We start from the raw sequence: 20,290 nt of genomic DNA, 5'->3' as shown, positions 1-20,290 counted from the left end.
AGTCATTAGTCTGAGGGTAGCTCTTGCCTGCTGAAGAGCATGCTACATTCCCAGTGCTCACCACAGTCTCTCTTCTCTTTTTCTCCCCAGTGATCAAAACGCGGCTGCAGTCCTTGCAGAGAGGAGTGAATGAGGACACCTACTCAGGAATCCTGGACTGCACCAAGTAAGACTCCTCGGGAAGCAGGCCACCGCATGAGATGCACAGCTTCTGCTGCTGCCTGCTGCCAGGCAGTCAGTGCAGCTTCTAGACTCAACCAGCAGCTTCTCTGTTTCAGGTTCCCTCTGAACCTGTGCTTTTATCTGTCTATCTATGTGGGTAGATATGTAGATATATGACCAGATATATACTTTTCATATATATAGGTATATAAAAGATAACTTCTTCCTATTTTGAGCAAGGAAAATATAGCACTTATATTTAAATGCTTCTGCAAAACCTCAGAAGTCATAACACTTTATTTCTGCATAACATTTTATTTCTGCAAAAAGAGGCAATGCTGTGGTTGTCTCTCCCAAGACTCTGTTGTTTGAAAATCCTGCAGCGTTAAGTCAGATATCCCTCCTGGGACTGCTTGGAATAGCAGCTGCAGGAGCTCTGGCTGGCTGGGCTGTCCCCAGCCTCACTCTCCTCTGACCCTTTGCTAAACCGTGGTCTGGCTGCTTCAAAACATGAAGGGAGTTTCAAAACACAAGCGCTCTGGTTTTGTATTGCTGTTGCAGCCAGAGTCTCTCGCCATCTGGCTGTGTCCCATACTGAGGGTGGAGCTGGCCACAACTTTTGAACAGGAGGACCTCTTGGATGCAAGCATGGGGTTGTCTTAGCTGTACATCCAGACCCAGGCAGACGCTCCTGCTCCTGGCCGGATGTAGGGATGGGGCATTTCCCTGCATGGTCATTTGCAGAGCACATGGGGGATGGCGGATGGTCTGCTGTGGAGGCAGTGCCAGGCAAGAGGAGACAGACAGCCAGGTCATGGCCAGGGGCTCTCCTGGCATGGTGGAGGGGTGGGATGGACACTTACCTGTCTGTGCTGTCTCTCCCCAGGAAGATCTGGCAGAAGGAAGGGCCCATGGCCTTCCTGAAAGGGGCATACTGCCGAGCCCTGGTCATTGCTCCTCTCTTCGGCATTGCACAAGTTGTCTACTTCATCGGCATTGCGGAGTTCCTGCTGGACATGCTCCCCAAGCACCGGGCCTAGCTCCAGCACACCTGCGTGTGCCGTCCTGCCCTCTGCCATGCCGAATTCCTTGTGTTCATCATCCTTGTCGATTGGTGTCAGAGCAACAGCACAAAGGGTTCGCGCAGGGATGCTGAGGGGACATGGTCTCCAGACGAGTAAACGCTGGGAGGGAGGCAGTCCCTTTTCTGTCTCAGTCTGGAACCTGTCCCCTCCTGCTCCTTCCACGGACAATACCTAATAATGCATTTTTTTCCTTTTTTTTTTTTTTTTTGTTTTAAAATTGTCATTCTTAAGGATACTGGTAAGCACAGACTGGGCTTGCAGACCCAGAAGTCTCCTCCCAGCCTTGAGGAGGAAGAGGGATGGGAAAGAAATAACCTGAACCCTCATCCACCTCAGGTCCCCTCTTTCCTCCTGGAGTTTCCAGCTATCTGAGAAGGAGCTGGGGGGGCAGCTGTGTCCCCTCTACCCCTCCTCAGCTCTGCTGGCCCCAGGTTGAGAGCGGGCAGTGCGCAAAGGGAGCTCATCTCATCGTCACTGGAGGCACGGTGCGGAGGATGCTGGATCCAGCAAGTTCCTTGGCCTGGAAACCTTCACCCCTCCCTTCTACCTTTCTGAAAACGAGTTGGACTTAGATGAACTTCTTGGAGATCAGGGGAAGGGAAAGGGGATCGTTACTATTGATTTTATAATTATTTTTGTTTTAAAGCAAAGGGATGTCCCTCCTAACTAGGTGTCACAGGCACATCTGGGTGAGGTGCAGAGATGAGATGTCTGCTCTGTAGGGAACATGTCTGGGATCACATGAATGTCCAGAGGTGCTTCACTGCTTGGCTACAGTCAGGGGAGGGAGAGGAACTTGGAATCAAGTTATTTTTGTTCAGTGGTTTTTTTTTTTGGGTGGGGGGTGGGGGGGGTGGGGATTGGGGTGGTGGTTGGGTTTTATTTTTTTAATGCAGGGTTATGGGGAGGGGAAACCAAACAACAAGAAACCACTTACATTCCTTCAGCCTGCCCGCCCCCAGGGTGATAAAGCGGAGGCTGCATGTGTAGATTAGCTGATTTTTAGTTTTTTCCAGCCTGGCCCCAGGTGTGTGAAAGGAGGTGCTGGCTCCGCTTCTGCGGTGCCCAACCTCGGGGAGACATGCTAGAAATGCTGCGCCTGTGTGCTCACCTTGCAAGGTGAAAACGCAAGGTCTAGTTGTGCTTTGGTGTTTGACTTGGGCGTGTTTGGAGTCAGCTGGTGTTAAAGAGGCAGAAGGTTCCCGCACCCTGAGCGAGGAGGTGTTTGCACGTATGTGGTTACAGGGTGGAGTACTCTGGATTGCGAAAACCCATCATCCTGCTCGCTTCTGGGGTGGTGATTGCTGTTGGGTGGCAGCGGGCAAAGCCACACCTACAACCCACTCTGCCAAAGGAACGCTGCCCCAGCTAACGTCACCTGTCAGGGGACTTCCTCGTTCAGTACTCTTTTGGGCTGTGTAATTAATTTTAGTTTAAAGTGCAAGATCTACCAACCAAGCGTGATCTTCTCCATTATTTATTCCATTTGGTGCAATCCACCCGACTTTGGTGTTTCAATTAAACTGATCAAATTAACTTTTCATTCCTTCTTATTTTCACTTTGTTCTCCAGGCACTTGCTTGGTGTTTGTGTTTCAAATGTGTATTTAAATTAATTAAAAAAAAAAACACCCTGTTTTTAATGTTTAAAAGAAAACCACCTCTGTTTCAATGTTCTTGGGTTAGGTTTTTGCAGAACCTGTATGTTGAGGGGCTTCTTCCTTGATGCATCCTTTTTCTCTTGAAAAAGTTGGTCTATGGCTGATTTGTTAACTTGTCACTTTGCATATGTGAATAATTTTATTTCCTTCTTTCTTTCTTAATGACTTCTCTGTATATCTGGGAAGGAATCTGTGCAAAGATGATGGTAGATGTCTGTGCTGTGTGTAGTGCTGTGATGCTGCTCTTGCTCTGGAATTCCCTTGGGTGGATTAAAAGAGATTCTTTTTTTTCTTTTTTTAAGGTGCCCTGTTCCTTGCTGCTTTGTGATTTACAAGGAGGGTCCCCAAAAGAAACCCTGCTGATAAAAAGTGGGGGGGAGGTTTTCTGCTTGCCCTTCTGCCTGCAAGGATTGCCCCTTTAAGCTGAGCGACTCGCAGCTGCAGGGGGGTGCGCGGGATGCAGGTTTGTAGTGTGGAGTTACGTTTGGAGGAAAATCTGGTGCTGTGAAGGGCTGAGGTTCCAGGAAAGCTCTCCTTGTCCTTCTGGATGCTTTTAAAAACCTTGTTGTAAAACTGGCTGCTCCTCCTGCCATCTCCAGCTCTTCCACCATGTTGGAGGCGGTGACCTGAATGGGGCTGGTTTTCAGCTGCTTGGGCATGTCCATGAGTGAGGAGGGCAGCGGGAGGTGGCAGGGGGTAGTGACTGTGGCCCTGTGGGAGCCCCTCAGGGCTGCTGCTGAAATAAGAAATAAGAAATAAGAAAAAAAAGAAAATAAGCATTTAAAAGGGGAGAATTCCTGTAAACTTAATTGACAGAAACGTCTAAGCATTAATTGCCATATTGAGGGATGAAAGTAAATAAATACACTTAGAGAAACAGACCTTGTACCCCGGGCAGGGGACAAGAGCCAGCATAGGGTCAACTCCTTGTGTGTCCTACCTGGTCCTTCTGCTGTAGGGTCCTCCGCTGACTCCAGGCCCTTTTCAGTCTTACCTTTCCCATGTCACCCCTGTCCTGTGCTCCTGCCCTGACCATGGCTCCTGTGCCTCTAGTTTGGGTTTTGTGGGGTTTACCGACCTTAAATATGTTTTGGGGCAGGTTCCATATACCCCTGTCAGGGCTTCAGGCAGGTGGGTCGGTTTTGGCTGGTGAAACTTCCTGGAATGTAAGGAGGAAATTTACTAAAGTCCGGTGGGTGGTGGAGGGGTGGGATTCCTGGAAAGGAAACCAATAGGAAACCATCCTAGAAAGCTACAGTAAAATATCCTGGAAAATGAAGGGGTAATTTACTGCAGGACAATGTAGGAGGGATTCCTCAAAAGCAAAGGGGGAAATACTCTGGAACTTTGTAGAAAGCAATGGCGGAACTTCCTAGAAGGCCATAGGAGATAGAAATTCCTAGAGGAGGAAGACTCCTACAAAGCAGGTTGGAAATTACCTTAAATACCAGGGAAATTCCTGAAAGCAAAAGTGGCATTTCTTAAGAAGGTAACAGTGATATTTCCTAGAGGGGAAATTTCCCAGAAAGCAAAGGAGGAATTGCAGGAAATCAAAAGGGAAATTTCCTGGACAGGAAGAATGGCATTTCTTGGGAAATAATTTATTGCATGCCAGGGGGCAATAGTCTTGGGGAAATTTCCTAGCAAGCAATGTAAGTCCTGTAATGCAGAGAAAAAAATCCTAGAAAGCAGTGGAGGACTCTAGAAAGCAACAAGGAAATTTCCCAGGAAAAAATATTTCCCTGCAAAGTGAGAGGGAAGTTTCCTGGAAAGCGATGGAGGAAATTCCTACAAAGTGATAGGGGGATTTCTTAGGAAGGAAGGGAGAAATTTTCTGGAAAATCATGCAGGAGGTCCTAGTAAGCAGTAGGGAGAAGTCCCTGGAAAGAAGGGGAAATTTCCTCAAATGCAAGAAGCATAGGGGGAAAGAGGCAAAAATCCTGTGCTTCAGCCCTACTGACCACCCCTCCAGTCCTTGGGTAGTGAATTTGTAAAACTGCAAATCTCAGGTTTTTTTCGTTTGTTTTACCACTCCCTGCAGAGCTCAGATGGGCTCAAGGAAAAGCAACAAGGGTGAGCGCTGCCTGAAATCATGGTTATTTGCTAATTTTCCTCTAAGTTAATGCAAAAAATGTGCGTAACCTGCACCGCAATGGTCCGAGGCACAAGGGGACCGTTTTCGATCATGGGCGGCCGCGTCACGGACCCGCATTACTGGAAGTCAGCTGCAGCCCCGGCCGGGCGCCGCTTCCCCTTTCCGGAGCGGGGGGATGCGCTGCCGCTGGGCACCGGGCACCGGGACCCGCTCCCACCTCCACCCGCTCCCCGCCTCACGCTCGGGACCCGGCATGGCCGGCGGGGACCCCCACAGGGTTCATCCCCTTGCAAGGGTGGTGCTGGCCCTAAAACACACACGCAGGGCTGATGCACGACCATGGGGTTGGTTTTCCTCCTTTTTTTCCCCCTTTTTTTTTTTTTTTTTGCATAAAACGTGGGTGCCACCGTGCCGGACGGCAGCACCGGCGATGCTCGTGACGCCCGGTCGGCACCCCGAGCGCTGCCCAGATCCCGCCGAGGCAGCTGCGAGGCACAGGAACGGCGGGCCGGCGGCTGCAGCCCCTCTCCCGCGCGGCCGGGGCGGTTGGGTGCTCCGACACCTGCCTCTGCCGATGGTCGGCCTGAGAAGCCGGGAGCAGCTGCAGCGCCAGGCCCACGGGAGCCCCACGGCTTCTGTGGGAAAAGGGAGCACCGGCAAGATGTAGGGGGTGCGCCCGCTGCCCTCCTGCGTTCTGCTTTTGTTTTTTTAGATTTTTATAGTGTGCCCTTAGTGTGGAAACCAAGGCAGCCTGAAAGGAGAAGGATTAAAATAAATATAAAAAGTAAATACAAAAGCCACGGGAGTTTCCAGCCCTGCGTGCCTGGGCTGCACCACCGGTGCACCCCGGAAAGCCCCGGTGGCGGCTGCTTTTGGGCCGAGCTCAAGCATTTTGGGGGGGGGGGGGTCCCCGCCGCCGCCCCGCCCCTTCCTCTTTGGAAACCCGCGTTAATTTCGGGGTGCAGCCGTCCCGCACCGGCACTTTCGGGGCCCGTGGGGAACAACGCCAGAGTGGGGTCACAGGCATTTCGCCCCCCCCTTCAGAGCTCGGGGCCTGATCCTGCCCGTTGCCCCGCGCGGTCTGCAGCCCGCAGCGGGGCAGGGCCAGGTTTCAGTCTGGATCGATGCGGGGGGGGGGGGTGTCATTATTTTTAACTTGGGGGCGGCGGGTGTCGCGCAGCCGGCATCCTCCGGGGGGGCGGAACACACCCCCCAGGCCGGGGCACCGCTGGGACCGGCGGGGACCAGCGCCTGCGGCCTTCCCCGCCCCCCGCTGGGGGTGCCGCCGGCCACACTTTCACTTTCGGAATGGTGACGTAGTTTCCAGGAAACTGGGAGCGGGTAGCGGGGGGCGGATAAAAGGGGCGGGCGGGTGGCGGCGGCGCCCCGAGCCGAGGTCACCCACCCGTGCCGGGCCCGGCCGCGCACCCCACGGCACCATGGCAGCGCTGCAGGGCGAGGGGTAAGCAGCACCACGGCCTCTCTGGCCCGTGGCCCCCCCCCCGCCCCCGGTCGCCGTCCCCGGGTGGCCCCGGTCCGCGTGGTGACGGCCCCGCGCCCGCAGGGAGCCCCAGAAGCTGCGGTTCGGACCCTGGCTGGTGAACGCCATCAGCAGCGGGAGCTACCAGGGGCTGTGCTGGACTGACCCGGGCCGCAGCATCTTCCGCGTCCCCTGGAAGCACAACGCTAGGAAAGATGTCACCAGCAGCGACCTGGAGATCTTCAAGGTGGGTGGGATGGTGGGAGTCACCGGTGGTGAGCCGGGAGTCGTCAAGGTGGGTGGGATGGAGGTGGGGGTCTCTGGTGGTGAGCCGGGGGTCGTCAAGGTGGGTGGGATGGGGGGGGGGGTCACTGGTGGTGAGCCGGGGGTCGTCAAGGTGGGTGGGATGGAGGGGGGGGTCACTGGTGGTGAGCCGGGGGTCGTCAAGGTGGGTGGGATGGGGGGGTGTCACTGGTGGTGAGCCGGGGGTCGTCAAGGTGGGTGGGATGGGGGGGGGTGTCACTGGTGGTGAGCCGGGGGTCGTCAAGGTGGGTGGGATGGGGGGGGTGTCACTGGTGGTGAGCCGGGGGTCGTCAAGGTGGGTGGGATGGGGGGGGTGTCACTGGTGGTGAGCCGGGGGTCGTCAAGGTGGGTGGGATGGGGGGGGGGGGGTGTCACTGGTGGTGAGCCGGGGGTCGTCAAGGTGGGTGAGATGGGGGGGGTGTCACTGGTGGTGAGCCGGGGGTCGTCAAGGTGGGTGGGATGGGGGTTCACCGGTGGTGAGCCGGGGGTCATCAAGGTGGGTGGGATGGGGGGGGTCACCGGTGGTGAGCTGGGGGTTGTCAAGTTGGGTGGGATGGGGGGGGGTCACTGGTGGTGAGCCGGGGGTCGTCAAGGTGGGTGGGATGGGGGAGGTCACTGGTGGTGAGCCAAGGTTTATCAGCGTGAGTGGGATGTGGGAATTGGGGAGTGGGTGTAGAGACCAGGCATCCCTAAAACCTCCATGCTTATGGAGCCAAGGTCCCCATGTTCACTCACCCCTTCCACAAACACACGCGCGCGCGCGCGCGCGCACGCACACCCCCCCAGGCCTGGGCAATGGCGAGTGGGCGATATGAGGGGTGCCCCGAGGACCCGGCCAAGTGGAAGACCAACTTCCGCTGTGCCCTGAGGAGCACACGGATGTTTGTGCTGCTGGAGGACCGCTCCAAGTCTGGTGATGACCCACACAAAGTTTTTGCCATTGCCTCAGGTGAGCCTGTCCCCATAGGGGGGCCTGTGTTGGTGGGGTGGGCTATCTCAGGGCATTCTGCTCATGTTGCTGTCCTTCCAAGATGTCCTCTGTCATGGCAAGGAGGGAGATTTCAGCAGCCCTGACCCTGTGGTGGAACAGCAGCCACTGCATCAGCAGACACAGGTACCAGAGCGGGCACAGTGGGCTCTGGGGGAATGTCCCTGCTGCTGCTGCTCAGGCATTGCACCTCTATGTTCTTGGGGTGCTCCTGAGATGGAGCCCAGCACCCGATCAAAACATGGGGCAGGGGGAGGCTTGGTGCCCCCCATCCAAAGTGGTAAGACCCCATTCTACTTCCCTTTGCAGGCAGAGCTGAACCCCCAAGATGTGGCTCCAGAAATCACCCTCACAGGTAGGTGCTGATCCCCCAGTTTTTTGTGGGGCATCCTGGTAGGCTCAGCCGTGGCTGGTTTTGGGGTTGTGAGACTTCCCAACCACTGTGCGCCACCTCAGGCAGCACCAACCCCGCTCAGCCCCCGACGCTGGAGGGCCTGGAGATGCTGCAGTGGGTGCTGCAGCAGTGTGACATCTCTTCCCGCAACCTTGGCTCCCCGACGCCATCCTGGGCGCCTGCAGGTGAGCTGGCCCTGCTTGCAGGTTGCAGGGTGGATGGCACCATGGGTGGATGACCTCTACCCCCATCCCACTGGTGATTTCTCTGCAGAGGATGCTCCCCACCAAGCCACCTTGCTCCAGCCTCACCCAGACCCCAGCCAAAGCAACTGCCTCCCCTCAGTGGCATATCAGCAATGGGTGCCCACGGTGGAACAGCCCGCCTTGGGCACCTACAGGTCCCCGGACTCCATGCTGCTGGAGGAGCAAGGTGGGTGCTGTGGGGCAGGATCCAGTCCTGGGCATGGGAACGCCATAACGGGGCAGGGTGGGAAGAGGTGGGGTGCTGCCACATGCACCCCATGCCAAAGCAACCCCACCTCACTGCACCATAAATTGTCATGCTGACGCTGCCTGCCTCCTGCCTCAGGGGCCATGGCACTGCCATGCCACCCGCCGGAGGTCACAGTCCCCGTGACATCCCCAGGGGAGGCAATGCTTTTCGCCTCCACTGCCAGCCCTGCACCACCACCACCAGAGGATAACACAGGTAAAGGGGTTAATTATGAGTAGCTATAAATAATTATTATAGTTAGTAATAAAAATAGCATATATGGTTATTAATAGTCATTAACGCTGGGGGGGGGGAGTGTTTTGAGGAGGGGGAGTGTTTGGGTTTGGCAGATGCTGCTGCTGATCACTGTCTGGTGCAGATGCCCTCATCCGCATCCTGGACATCAGCATCTACTACCGAGGGAAGCTCTTCCACCAGGAGGAGGTGAGGGGCAGCCAGTGCCTGCTGGCATACCAGCCCTCAGACCCGGCGGTGGCCCTGCGCCCTGGGCGCCTGGTGCGCTTCCCCAGCCCCGCCGAGCTGGCTGATAGCAAGCAGCGACGCTTCACCGAGGAGCTGCTGGGCAGCGCAGGGCTGCAGCTGGAGCAACGCACCGGTAAGCTCTTTGCCACCCGCCTGAAGAAGTGCAAGGTCTTCTGGGCCCTGTCCCAGCAGCTCGAGGGTGTCGGGCACCCACCACCCGACCCGCTCTGCCGGGACCAGGAAACCCCCATCTTTGACTTCAGTGAGTTTTGCACAGGTAGGCAGGGGTGTCTTGTCCCCCGTTTCCCCCACCCCCATCCTGGTTTTGGGGCTCATGGAAGCCAGCTCCAGGATGTCACAAGCATCTGAACCCTCCCAGCCCCTCTGTGTCCCCCCCAGGCTCACCCCAAAACTAAGCCCTGTCTCCCCTCGCAGAGCTGAGGGACTTCCGCAATGGCCAAAGGAAGCGGTCCCCTGACTTCACCATCTACCTCTGCTTCGGGCAGTCCTTCTCCAAGGCCAAGCCCAAGGACTCTAAGCTCATCCTGGTCAAGGTGCGGGGGCCAACACCCACCACTGCCCCACTACTGTCCAGGGAGGGAGAGACTCTTGGGGACCAGGGGATAGTGGGGGTCTGGGCGCCTGAGGAGGGGGACCCTGGAAGTCTGTGGGAGATGGGGCTCCGGGTGCCTGAGGAGGGGGACAACTGGGGTCTGGGTGCCCAAGAAGGGGGACCCTCAGGGGCTGGGGGGAAGTGTGGGCTGGGTGCCCAAGGAGGGGGACTCTCATCAGCCAGGGTGCCTGGGGAGGGGCACCCTTGGGGTACAGGGGAGATAAGGGCTCATCACGTTCTGGGGAGGGAGACCCTCAGAGGTCAGGGGAGATGAGTGTCTGGGTGCGCAAGAAGGGAGACCCTCAGCATCCAGTGAAGATGGGGGTTTGGGAGCCCGAGGAGGGAGACCCTCAGGGTCTGGAGCAGATGGGGATCTGGGTACCCGAGGAAGGGATACCTTGGGGGCTGGGCAAGATGGGGGAACTGAGTGACAGGGGAAGGGGACCCTTGGAGACCAGTAGAGATGCAGGCACTGGGACCTTCAGGGATGGGAGCAGGGCTAGGTGCCCAGGGAGGGGAACTCTTGGGGAGTAGGGAAAATACCAGGGGCATGTGGCTGGGAGGGAAACCTCAGTGGCCATGAGTCCAGGGAGGGCCACCCTAGACAGGGGGCAGCTGCCTGGGTCAGGGGACCCTTAGGGGCTGGGCAGGATGGAGTGGGAGGCAGCTGCCCAGGGATGGGGACCCTCAGGGGCTGGGGGGAAGTGCCCTGCACCCCTCCTTCCTCCGCTCCAGGAGGACGGGGCCATGCAGGGCATTGCAGCCACATCAGTCAGCTTCCCCTAGCCCTTCCCATAACCCTGATGGTTTGCTGCTGCAGCTGGTACCCAAGTTCTGCGAGTATTGGTATGAGCAGGTGCTGCGGGAGGGAGCCTCCTCCCTTGACAGTGGCACCGTCAGCCTGCAGCTCTCCGACTCCTTCAGCCTCTTCGAGCTCATCGAGCAGTGCAACATGCAGATAGACTGACCCCCACCCATGCCACTCCCCACGGATCCTTCCTCCTCCACTGCCCCCATCCCAAGGACAGCTTCACCGGCTGGTCCCGGAGCTGAACTGTTGTTTTCCTGCCTCTGTCACCTGCTAACGTGTATCTTTGTGGAGTGTGATCATTTACAGATTTATTTTCTTAAGTTTTTTAAGCTTAAATATATATATATGTATGGAAAGGTGCTTCCAGCTTGCTGTTGTTGCCCAGATACCTGCCCCACTATCAGCCTGAGACCTTCACTTCCCCCTGTCCCCCAAAACCATGGGGGTCTGTGGCCAGCCTTGTCCCAGCAAAGCTTCCGCAGGCACGGGGCTCATGCCAGAGTGCTTGTCAGCACCTTCTCCCCCTTATATTTGTGTAAATGAGGTGACTTCCCCATGCATGAAGGGATGCATTTATTTCCATGCCTTAAGGCTGCAAACATGAGTTGAAAGCAAAGCATGTTGAGGAGAGCTTGGCTTTGGCTAAACAAAAATAATTCTTGTTTCTTCAGCGAGCGCCTCGCCGCTGGCCCAGAGTTACTCACTTGAGGTGTTCTGGAAAAATAAGGCAGTAACTACAGCACGAAGCACCCAGACCTCAGCTCTGAGGTGCAGAGATGGTAGTATTTCAGGGAGGAGGGTGGCAACCAGAGCAGTGCCCAGAGATGGGGTGTTCCGTCCCTGGGCTGGAAGCAACTGCACCCCCTGATTTCTCAGGGGTGAGTGGAGAGGATGAGCCTGGCCGTCAGTGTTGGACCCTGGGCAAGGGGAGGAGGCAGGCTCCTTACCTGCTGATTGGCATGGATGCTGCTGGGCCTTAAGGTCGTGGTCCCATAGTGTGTCATGTAGCAGTGAGCAGAGGGCTGCACCGGGGGCTCCTCCAGCTGCCTGGGCACTGCAGGGTTGGGGGGACATTGTCAGCACCTCAGTGCCCTGAAACCCTCAGCCCTCCTCCCCCCCAAGCGCTGTTGTGACGTGAACCCAGGACCATTGGGCTCACCTTTGGGCAGGAGCAGCTCTGTGCCAAAGCGGTGCCCGCACGTTCCACAGGTTTTAATGTTTTCCTTTGTCCTGTGGAGGAAAAATCCCTGAGAAGAAGGCAGCGCAGGAGCTGCCCTCAGCACTTCCCATGGAAGATGATGCCAAGGTGATGAAAGAGGGTCCCTCTTTCTACCCTGACTTGAGGTCCTGCTGTTGGTGGGACGGCTGCTGCTTTCCCAGGTGCCTGAGCACCTTCAGCTCTTCATGAAACTGGGGACGTGTGGGCACCTGGCCAGAGTGGACGTGATGTGCCTGAGCCTCAGAGCCTCAACTTTTTCACCTTTCTGTCCACGCTTAAATTTCCCACACAAGTAAATGCTAACACCACGTGGGACACAGGCTGCTATGGTCAGAAGGGCAACATAGTGCCTGGCAAGTTCTGTAACTAACTTTACATGGCTTTTAGAAGCTGACAGCCCCACCAGCATTGCCGTAGCAACCACTGGGCTCCAGCCCTTGGCTTGGAGTGGCGCAGCACGTACGTACATGGCATTTGTGCCCTCCATGTCTGGCCAGATGAACTCTGCGGGACAGCCGGTTGTTCGGCAAGGAGTTTTCACACACACGTGCAGCCCCGGCCACTCCTCGGTGAGCTTCTGAACGATGAACACAACTGCCATGAGGAAGTCCCAGGCAACCTGGAAACCTTCCAGGGAAAAAGGAGAACAACTTGCTTATTCATAGCCACCCAGCTACAGCAGCCCCAGAGATGCTGCACGCATTGCTTCTAGCCCACCAGGCCACAGCCAGAATGGTTGGCCCAGCTCTGTTTCTCAAGTTAACCAAAGCCCATCAGCCTTCAGAGGGAATTTAAGATATGTTGGAAGACCTCCCCAGCTTGGATGGCCCTTTTGCTTGTCACTTGAAGACCCACTCTGAGCCTATACTCTGCTGGAACCTTAAGGGGAAGGGTGACCCATTTGCTCCATAAGACGACTGAGAACTTGACTTTCCACTTTCATGTGATATCATGAAAGGAATTCTGACCACGTTGCATGGAGAAAGGGGGAATCTTTAATTGAACAGCTGGTGGACCCTGGCCAGACTAGAACATGTGGCAGAAGCTTCTGAGTCTCTGCCCAGAGGGGTGGAGGTGGGTGGGGTGGAGTAAGGAGAGACCTTGGGTTGGGAGTCATGAAATAAGGATCAGGGATCCTTACCTGTCCTTCCTGCTGGCTTTCTGCACCGGAGCTCCAGGTAGCTGTAGGCCCGCTCGTTATTCTCTTTGATCAGCAGAGGTTTGCCATTGCATATGAGCAGGCAGGTAGCCTTGGCCACCCAGTATGTGGAGTAGAAGGAGCAAGCTTTTACCAGGAACCTGCAAGGAGATTGCCCATGGCTTTTACCACCCTCCTTCCCACTTATCTCTAACACTGGGAGAAAGTGTGGCACCAGGTGGACTTGAAAAATATGAATCCAATTTCAGTAAAAACAGAGGCAGACACCAAATGAGGACCCTGCCCTACTGAAATCTCAAGCAGTAGGAGCAGCCTCTTAAGCCAAGAGCTGCTTCTACAGCTGGCCATCAAATAAAACTCTGGACACATGTCAAGACCCCCCCAGGAGGAAAGGAGAGCGTCCAGAAACTGGAACAGTCCCAGCACCCGTAGAAACTGAACCATCCTCAGGTGGGACTGGGAGACCTCTGACTGCCTGGATGGGCACAGACTAGCCAAAACCCACCCTAGATGAAAAGTGAACCAGGGGGAGCGTAGGCCTTGCTTACATCCAGGGAGTGAACATTGAAATGGTTCATCCAGGGCTCCACATTTGTGGCGGAGTTGAGAAGCCACCCTGGTCTCCTGAGGCCCAGCCTCATGCCTCAGCTGATATGGTCTCAACGGCCAAGGGCTTGCTGACAGTCATGCTGGCCTTGTGCTGAGCAAACCCTGAACCGCACAACCTCATCGAGGGCTGGAAACAACTGCTTACCTCTGGAAAAAACCTTCAGGTATTTCAGGTGAGAAGTAGGCACGGATGTGGAGGTCCTCGTGGTGATCTCCTCCCCACACCTCAGAGACCTCTTCCGTCTGGTTCAGATAGGTTGGGAACAAGTACCAGGACTCGCCTTGGCCCCGTGTTGTCTCCCATGGCTTCCCAGGCACAAACTCACTGGCCTGTGGGTTGAGCACTTCAGCACGCCTCACCTCCAGGCAGAGCTCAAAGTGCTCCAGGAGGCTGAAGAGCTTCCCTCTCCCTCTGTGGGGCATGTCCCCCATGATTTCCTCAAAGACATCCCACAGCCCCTCTGAAAAGAGCTGGTGCTTCACCAAGGCACGCACAGCCCGGTGGCACAGCATTGCCTTTGACTTGAAGGTCCACACCCAGTTGGACCTGTCTCTGAGGGTGGCATGTTCTCCAATCAGTGTGTCCACAGAGATGCTCTCGAGCTGCTGGACTAGCTGGTACCTCACAAGGAGCTGGGTGGGAAGAGCAGAAGAGGCGGCAATGAGAGGAGTCCATCAAAGCTGAAGACCTTGGGCCCTGCAGAGAAGATGGTCCTGATCCTCATGCTCACCCTGAACATAGTTATTAGGAAGGTAGGCTGGAGAAAAACAGTGCTTTCCAGGTGCCTGATTTCCTCGTACCACACGACAAGCCCAATACGGTGGAGGTACCGCAAGATGTCCTGGAGAAGCTCTCTGTCCAGGTTGGCCAGGTGCTCCCACTGGGAGAGTTTGCTGAGCAGGTACTGGAGGTCCATCATGCCTAGGGGTAGACTTGGGAGCTCAGCATACATCTCTTGGACACCAGCGTTCCAAGGCAGATGCTTTACACAGCCAACAAATACCAGCAGCACCCACTATCACCCATACAGTCCCTGTGACCAGGCTGATGCTTGGTGGCTGTGGTCCAAAATGCTTTGCCCATTCTTAGCTGCCCCACTGCCACCCTGCAGCTCCCATGGTCTTGCCTTGCTTCAGCGGTGCCAACAGCCTGCCAGGACCTCAATGGAGCATCTGAAAAATGAGGCTAATACCGTTTTTTTTTCATTGATAGAGAGAGCAGGTTTGTTTCCACCCGGAAAACCTCAGATTGCCAGTTCCACCTCAGACTGTCATTTAGTCATGCAGCAAGACAGGCAACAAAACCTGGCTTATCTCACAAAAGAGAAGCATTTGCTCCTCATCTTCTAATCCTACAGTGGCATGGGGGGGGGCCAGAGATGGCACTGGATGCTGGTGCTGTTCATACCTGCTCTAGGTATGTAAACGAGGAGCCAGGGCTGCCTGCTAGTCCTGCTAAGTCACAGGAGACATGGAGAAGGGGCTAGGGAGGTGTAGGGACCATTAAATGAAGTTAGAAGGACATAGGTTTGGAAACAACACACAAGCATTAAAGCTGTGAAGACCCTTCCTGCAAGATCTTTTAATTGCTTATACAAGGCAAAGGGGAGAAAGAACAATGTTACTGTAAAGAAACAAACCAGATAATGTGGCCAGCTCAGGGTACCTCCAAGCACAGGTTGGTAGAGTCTGGGAAAGCCTCCTGGTGAGGACACCCTTGGCCTTTTTTTATGCTTTTCCCTAGGCACCTGCCATGGGGGCAGAGGCTCATAATGACAGAGTTTGGTAGCAGCCATTAATGCTCCAGCAGTAATGCTGTGAGGTGTTCAGCAGCGACCCCACCACCACATGAAGGTGCAGAAAGCACTGGACAGCCCGTCTCAGCTGCAGGACAGTAGGTCCTCCCAGGAAGGCAGCGGGGCTGATGGACCACTCACCATGGTCTGCCACCTCCTCACTCTGTGCAATATCTACGATGGCAGCTTCCACCTGCCTGTAGACAGGCGGCAGCACTCGGATGACCTCAGGGAAGAGCTCCTCGTTCTTCACATGCTCTAGAATAGTGGCCTCGAGCTTTTTGATATCACGGTGATCGGTGCAGTTGACAGCAACTAAGTTTAAGATCTGAAAGAGAGAAAGCACACACCTGCCAAAAGCACATCCAAAGGTGTCTTTTAGCCTGTGAAGTAAAGGACCAAGGAGGTCACCAAGGATGGGACACACCACTGGCTCAGCTTCAGAGGGTGCTTCGTTCACACTTTTGCCCTGCAGCAGTTCCCAGAGAATCACCTGGGGACGGTAAATGCCCCTTTCCACTCTTTTCCACTCTTCCCCACTCCTACCCAGATACGTGCTACAAACCACAGGAGGAGATGCCCATCACTGAGCAGGGACAAGGACCCAGCAGGTCACACACAGGGGTTATCAGGTCCACCCCAGCCTCAGGGAGTGGCTGCAATAACAGCCTGATGCTTTGGCACCAGGTCACCATCACCAGTAGCATGTGGGCTGCCAGAGACAACAGGGTGACCACAGAGAGCAAAGAACCACAGTAATCTCAGCCCTACGGTTAACGTGCAGCTCTCCATCTCCTTCAGCCTTTCCCACTGGTCCACGTAAAACTCGGGCTCCTCACTGCCCTCCAGGTTGTTGATGAAGTGAGCAAGGTTGCTTTTCCTCTCCACGAGCATGGCTGTGATCTTAGCCATGATGTCGTGCCTCTTCTTCTCCACCTCCTCCTTCCGGCAGTAGTCCACATGGGTTCCCACAGGAAGCACCACTGAATTTGGGACGCGCATGGACAGGTTGTTGATCCAGAAACCAACGAGCTCCTTGAAAGTCTTGTCATTATTTTGGTACCTGGGGAGGAAGAGAAAGAAAAGCCCAAATTCACATCTAACCCTTCAGATCGCCAGCCAGCTTTCCCCAGCACAGGCCTGACAATGCACCCTGTGTTGTCCCATGGGCTTACTGGAGAAGAGCTCAGATCTCCTAAGCTGTCAAGGACCATATCCACGCTCATCCTTAAGTTTCCCATCCTTAAGTGAAACCAGTTAAAGCTATGGGGTGTAGCAGAGTCCATCCATGCTGTGGATGGGAGCATCCCTCTGTACCACAAAGCCCAAGCCTCATGCTCCCTCCATGTTCAGGAAGCACCACAAGGTACAGGAGAGATCCTAGACATATTTCCAAGGCAGAAAGCAAAGTGATTTAGCTGGGCATCAATTATCACGTAAGGAGCTAATGCTCATCTAACCCCTCAAAACAGAGGACTTTGGTAAGGTGAGGACAAATCCAGTGGCTTTATTAAGAGTGACCTACAAAGGAGAGGTACAGCTAGCTACTCCAGCAGTGAGAAGACAAGCCATTGAGATCCAATGGAAATGGTGTGAACCTGTGCAGGGGAAAGTTTCCTCGGCCCCTTTTTTCTTCTCCCATTCCACTTTGAAGCCAAACCAGGCCAGCACTTACATATGGAGATTGATGACAAGGATGACAAGTGCCTGTGGGGTGATGAACACATGGTGAGTCATGTAGTACTCCAGCTGGCCGGCAAAGTCCCAGAAGAGAAATGTGAAGTCTTTGATCCGGAACTCACTGATCTCTATTCCAACCGTTCGCTCTTCCTTGGGCACCAGTTTGGCTTGCCCTTGTTTCAGGCTTTTGCAGATGGTGGATTTCCCTGCCAGCGACGCCCCCAGGAACATGGTCTTGACCCTCTTGTCCTCCTGCCCCAAACTGTGTTGAAGCTGGTTGAAGTAATTCCGTATCTGCTGGATGCCACCAGCACACACTTCACTGGGTGGCTCCCGGAGTGGGTTCCCATTGGCCTTGAACATTTTTAGGCATTGCCCCTGGAAGAGCTCTCTAGGAAGCTGGCGAAGGGCATTATTCTGCACGTGGAGCTCCTGTAAGTGTGCCAGCTGCAGGATGGGCGGGGGCAAAGTCCGGAACAGGTTGTTGGAAATGTTGAGGTACTGAAGGCTGCCTTGACAAGCTGCCAGGTCCTTGGGAAGGGCACTGAGACGGTTGTTGTTCAGCCGCAAGTGTTTAAGCCTGCGGAGACGGGAGAAAACCCCCTCTGGGATGACCCGGATTTGGTTCTGATTCAGCTCAAGCTTTTCTAAACAGACCAGGCTCTGGATTTCGTTGGGAAAGTCTACAATCTCATTCTTGGACAGTATCAGCTTCTTCAGGTTGCAAAGCTTAGAAATGCCTGTGATGCTCCTGAGCTTGTTCCTGTCGAGGTCAAGGCTCTCCAGTGTGGGGTTGCTCAGGACCGCTGGAGGTAGCACGCGCAGTCTCTGGGTAGAGAGAGTCACTTCACGCAACACATCATCTTGCTCCTGACCTGGACACATGAGACAGGGAAAGTGGTTAGAAGAGACTTTCATCCTTTAGGTTGCAGACCATATTTTCCCTTGAGCTCTGCACAACTTCAGGATCATTTCAGCCAGCAAGGAAAAGCAGAGCCAAAACACACCACAGCTGCTGCTTGAGCAGCTCCTGTGCCCTCTCAAGAGAGGAACCAAAGCTGAGGCACAAGGGTCTTGCCTGGGCCTGAAGACACTGGGAGAAACGGTGCCCACCAGAGGTTGACCTGTAGCCCAAGCATCAGGTTAACAGCTTTGCTCTCATTAAAGCACCGTGAGAGCTCCAGCCGCAGATGCATCTACCCTGAAACCGGCAGGTTTCTAATCCCAGCAGCGGGCTGGTAGGGCACAGCCGACATCAGGAGGAGAGCTGCTCTCCAAATAACTTGCCCAGCCCACCCTCAGCAATCAACCACAGCTAGGGAGACGTGTTGAGGCCAGGGCTAGCGAGTTCAGACACTTCCTCTCTCACATCCTCCCCCTGCTCCAGATGCACACTGCAATTCCCCACAGAGATGTTTCCAGTCCCATAAGACTGGGGAAATAATGCAGGGACAGTGTGGTTCCCCGCAGGACAAGGCATACACGAGGGGACTCAGTGATGGCTGAGAACGTCCCCAAAAGGAAGGTGTTTAGAGCAAAGAAGTTTGCAGGTGAGAAAAGCACTGGGGAGATGCGGGATGGGGATCACACGATACTAGGACAAAGCACAGGCAGATTTGCTTGCTTCTCCCTTGTTTCACTTCCTCACCAGATGACACTGCGCGCAGCTTCCCCTTGCGCAAGGCACCCTGCTCAGGATGGGCTCATTATCAGTTCTCACCACCACCATCTAAACCTGGGACATGCAATGAGTCCAGCAGGAAAGCAATCTTTCACCCTCTCCCACACGCCCAGTCTCTCCTCCAGCACCATCAGAGACAAGCCAAAGGGCTCCCACCACTGCGCTGAACCAGAGCAGTGAAGAGCTGGGGCAGGTACTCACAGGCTTTGGGCTGGGTCATGGCCCTGCAGCGTGGCACTAGCTAGATCCTCCCAGTTGCTCAGTCTTCCCCGGTGGTTTCCTCCTCGTTTTGCTCCCCGCCTCCCCAAGCTCTGCCCAGGAACCCCACCCTCTCTTTCTCCATCCATCCTCAGAGCAGCGCCTGACAACCCAACCACCTCTGGCCAGACACCAGGGGCATGGATATGTGCCAAAAGCAGCTCTAGGTCACCTGTGAGACAAAGAAGGTGGCAGAGTAGCTCCTGCATTAACTTCTTACAGCAGCATCCCTGCATTTGCTAAAGGAGCAGCATTTGGTGTTACCACTGTTGCAGAGGAGGGAAAGGACACTAACAAGAGGTTATGCTACTACCGAACTACTGCATATGCTAAATAAGATTTTTTCCCTTAAACAGATGGCAGCATCTGATACAAGAGATCAGAAAGATAAAAAAAAAAAAAAAAGAACTGCAAGTAGCATATACAGCGTACTAAAAAAACTTTTCTAGCACATGCTGGAAGAGGTGTTTTTAGGTATATTTTTCGTTGCCTTTCCCAAGGGGCAGCTTACACTTTGATGGACTTATTTTTAATGGTAGACTGAAGGAAAGAACCAATATTCTTGTTCACATAACTCCAGCAGAAAGCACATGCAGAAGGCATAGTTTTCAGCTTCATTGCTCCTCCAGGCAATGGCAGGTACAGAGCCAACTAGAATCTAACACTCCTTACAGTACATGCACTCCTTGTGCACGTCTTGCAGCAGGCTGTTATCTTCACTGCTAATGCCAACCAAGAATTTAAAGCCGTGAATCAGTCTGATTCACATCATCTTCCTGGGTGACAGTGTGCTTGCTCCTACTATTTGGTCAAGCTTTGGTTTTTCACACCACCTACTCTTTTGCACTCACGCAAGCAGGTTATTCCAGAATTGTTCCTCTGATACATCCAAAGGTGTTCAATTTCCAGCCAAAGTGTCTTCACAACTAGATCCCACTCTCTCCATCTTGTGTCAACAGTGTCATAAAAAGTTTGTGAACTTTATTTTGTCAAGAAATCTATCATCCGCAGTGTCTGTATTTACAACCCCACATGCATCTGCTAGGTTTAGCTAAAATATATGTCTAGCTTTAAAACTAAAGCTTCTCTTCCAGCTATTCTTTTTCAGCCATAGTGAGCCTTTGTTCCCAAATCTCCAAAGAAAGCCCAAAGTTATCAGTCCCTAATACTCCATTCAGGCTGCACTTTCACACAGGAAGCAGACAGAACTAAGGAAGATTAACTCCAAAATGCTCAGGGCTCATCCATAAACACTTCTGTAGGATGGTGGACAATGGCAGCGAAGCATTTTGCTAGTCCAGACAACACTGGTGTAGAGG

General features: G+C 54.4%; 3 protein-coding genes across 5 annotated transcripts in view; 2 read left to right on the top strand and 1 right to left on the bottom strand.

The window, feature by feature from the left end:
* The window catches only part of SLC25A22 (solute carrier family 25 member 22), a 53,729-nt gene extending 50,521 nt beyond the window's left edge, over positions 1-3,208 (top strand). For both annotated transcript variants that reach the window (XM_064452429.1, XM_064452430.1), the window contains exons 9-10: positions 91-166; positions 1,049-3,208. In XM_064452429.1, the coding sequence (XP_064308499.1) occupies positions 91-166; positions 1,049-1,202 (230 nt within the window). In that variant the 3' untranslated portion in view covers positions 1,203-3,208. The remainder of the gene's footprint in view (positions 1-90; positions 167-1,048) is intronic.
* A 2,964-nt stretch (positions 3,209-6,172) lies between these two features.
* Positions 6,173-10,925, top strand: IRF7 (interferon regulatory factor 7). 2 transcript variants are annotated; one of them, XM_064452428.1, is made up of 11 exons: positions 6,194-6,464; positions 6,567-6,729; positions 7,572-7,734; positions 7,817-7,899; positions 8,083-8,128; positions 8,230-8,352; positions 8,441-8,599; positions 8,759-8,878; positions 9,042-9,422; positions 9,581-9,699; positions 10,579-10,925. In XM_064452428.1, the coding sequence occupies exons 1-11, from the start codon at positions 6,442-6,444 to the stop codon at positions 10,723-10,725; spliced, it is 1,527 nt and encodes a 508-aa protein (XP_064308498.1). In that variant the 5' UTR covers positions 6,194-6,441; the 3' UTR covers positions 10,726-10,925. The 2 variants fall into 2 exon arrangements, with proteins under 2 accessions (XP_064308497.1, XP_064308498.1); XM_064452427.1 differs by having other exon boundaries at positions 6,173-6,464; positions 9,581-10,722.
* A 159-nt stretch (positions 10,926-11,084) lies between these two features.
* LOC104051856 (multifunctional ROCO family signaling regulator 1) lies at positions 11,085-18,992 on the bottom strand. Its single transcript, XM_009512996.2, has 11 exons — positions 18,915-18,992; positions 17,028-17,907; positions 16,124-16,415; positions 15,494-15,680; positions 14,288-14,478; positions 13,702-14,189; positions 12,930-13,087; positions 12,256-12,415; positions 11,729-11,799; positions 11,517-11,623; positions 11,085-11,283 (listed from the first exon to the last, which is right to left on the bottom strand). Exons 1-11 carry the CDS (start codon positions 18,931-18,933, stop codon positions 11,266-11,268), a joined length of 2,571 nt encoding a protein of 856 aa, XP_009511291.2. The 5' UTR covers positions 18,934-18,992; the 3' UTR covers positions 11,085-11,265.
* Between the last annotated feature and the right edge of the window lie 1,298 nt (positions 18,993-20,290).

This window comes from Phalacrocorax carbo, chromosome 5 (assembly GCF_963921805.1).
Source record: "Phalacrocorax carbo chromosome 5, bPhaCar2.1, whole genome shotgun sequence".
NCBI classification, from domain to species: domain Eukaryota; kingdom Metazoa; phylum Chordata; class Aves; order Suliformes; family Phalacrocoracidae; genus Phalacrocorax; species Phalacrocorax carbo.
The sequence above is the reverse complement of the archived record's forward strand: the minus strand, read 5'-3'. Positions and strand labels throughout refer to the sequence as shown.

Excerpts from the sequence above, each read along its gene's own strand:
- IRF7 (XM_064452427.1), top strand. The coding sequence starts at position 6,442 with ATGGCAGCGCTGCAGGGCGAGGG. Across the intron at positions 6,730-7,571 it reads GCGACCTGGAGATCTTCAAG|GCCTGGGCAATGGCGAGTGG; the intron begins GTGGGTGGGATG and ends ACACCCCCCCAG. Across the intron at positions 8,353-8,440 it reads GCCATCCTGGGCGCCTGCAG|AGGATGCTCCCCACCAAGCC; the intron begins GTGAGCTGGCCC and ends ATTTCTCTGCAG.
- LOC104051856 (XM_009512996.2), bottom strand. Across the intron at positions 16,416-17,027 it reads CTTGTCATCAATCTCCATAT|GTACCAAAATAATGACAAGA; the intron begins GTAAGTGCTGGC and ends CTTCCTCCCCAG. Across the intron at positions 14,479-15,493 it reads TGAGGAGGTGGCAGACCATG|GCATGATGGACCTCCAGTAC; the intron begins GTGAGTGGTCCA and ends GTCTACCCCTAG.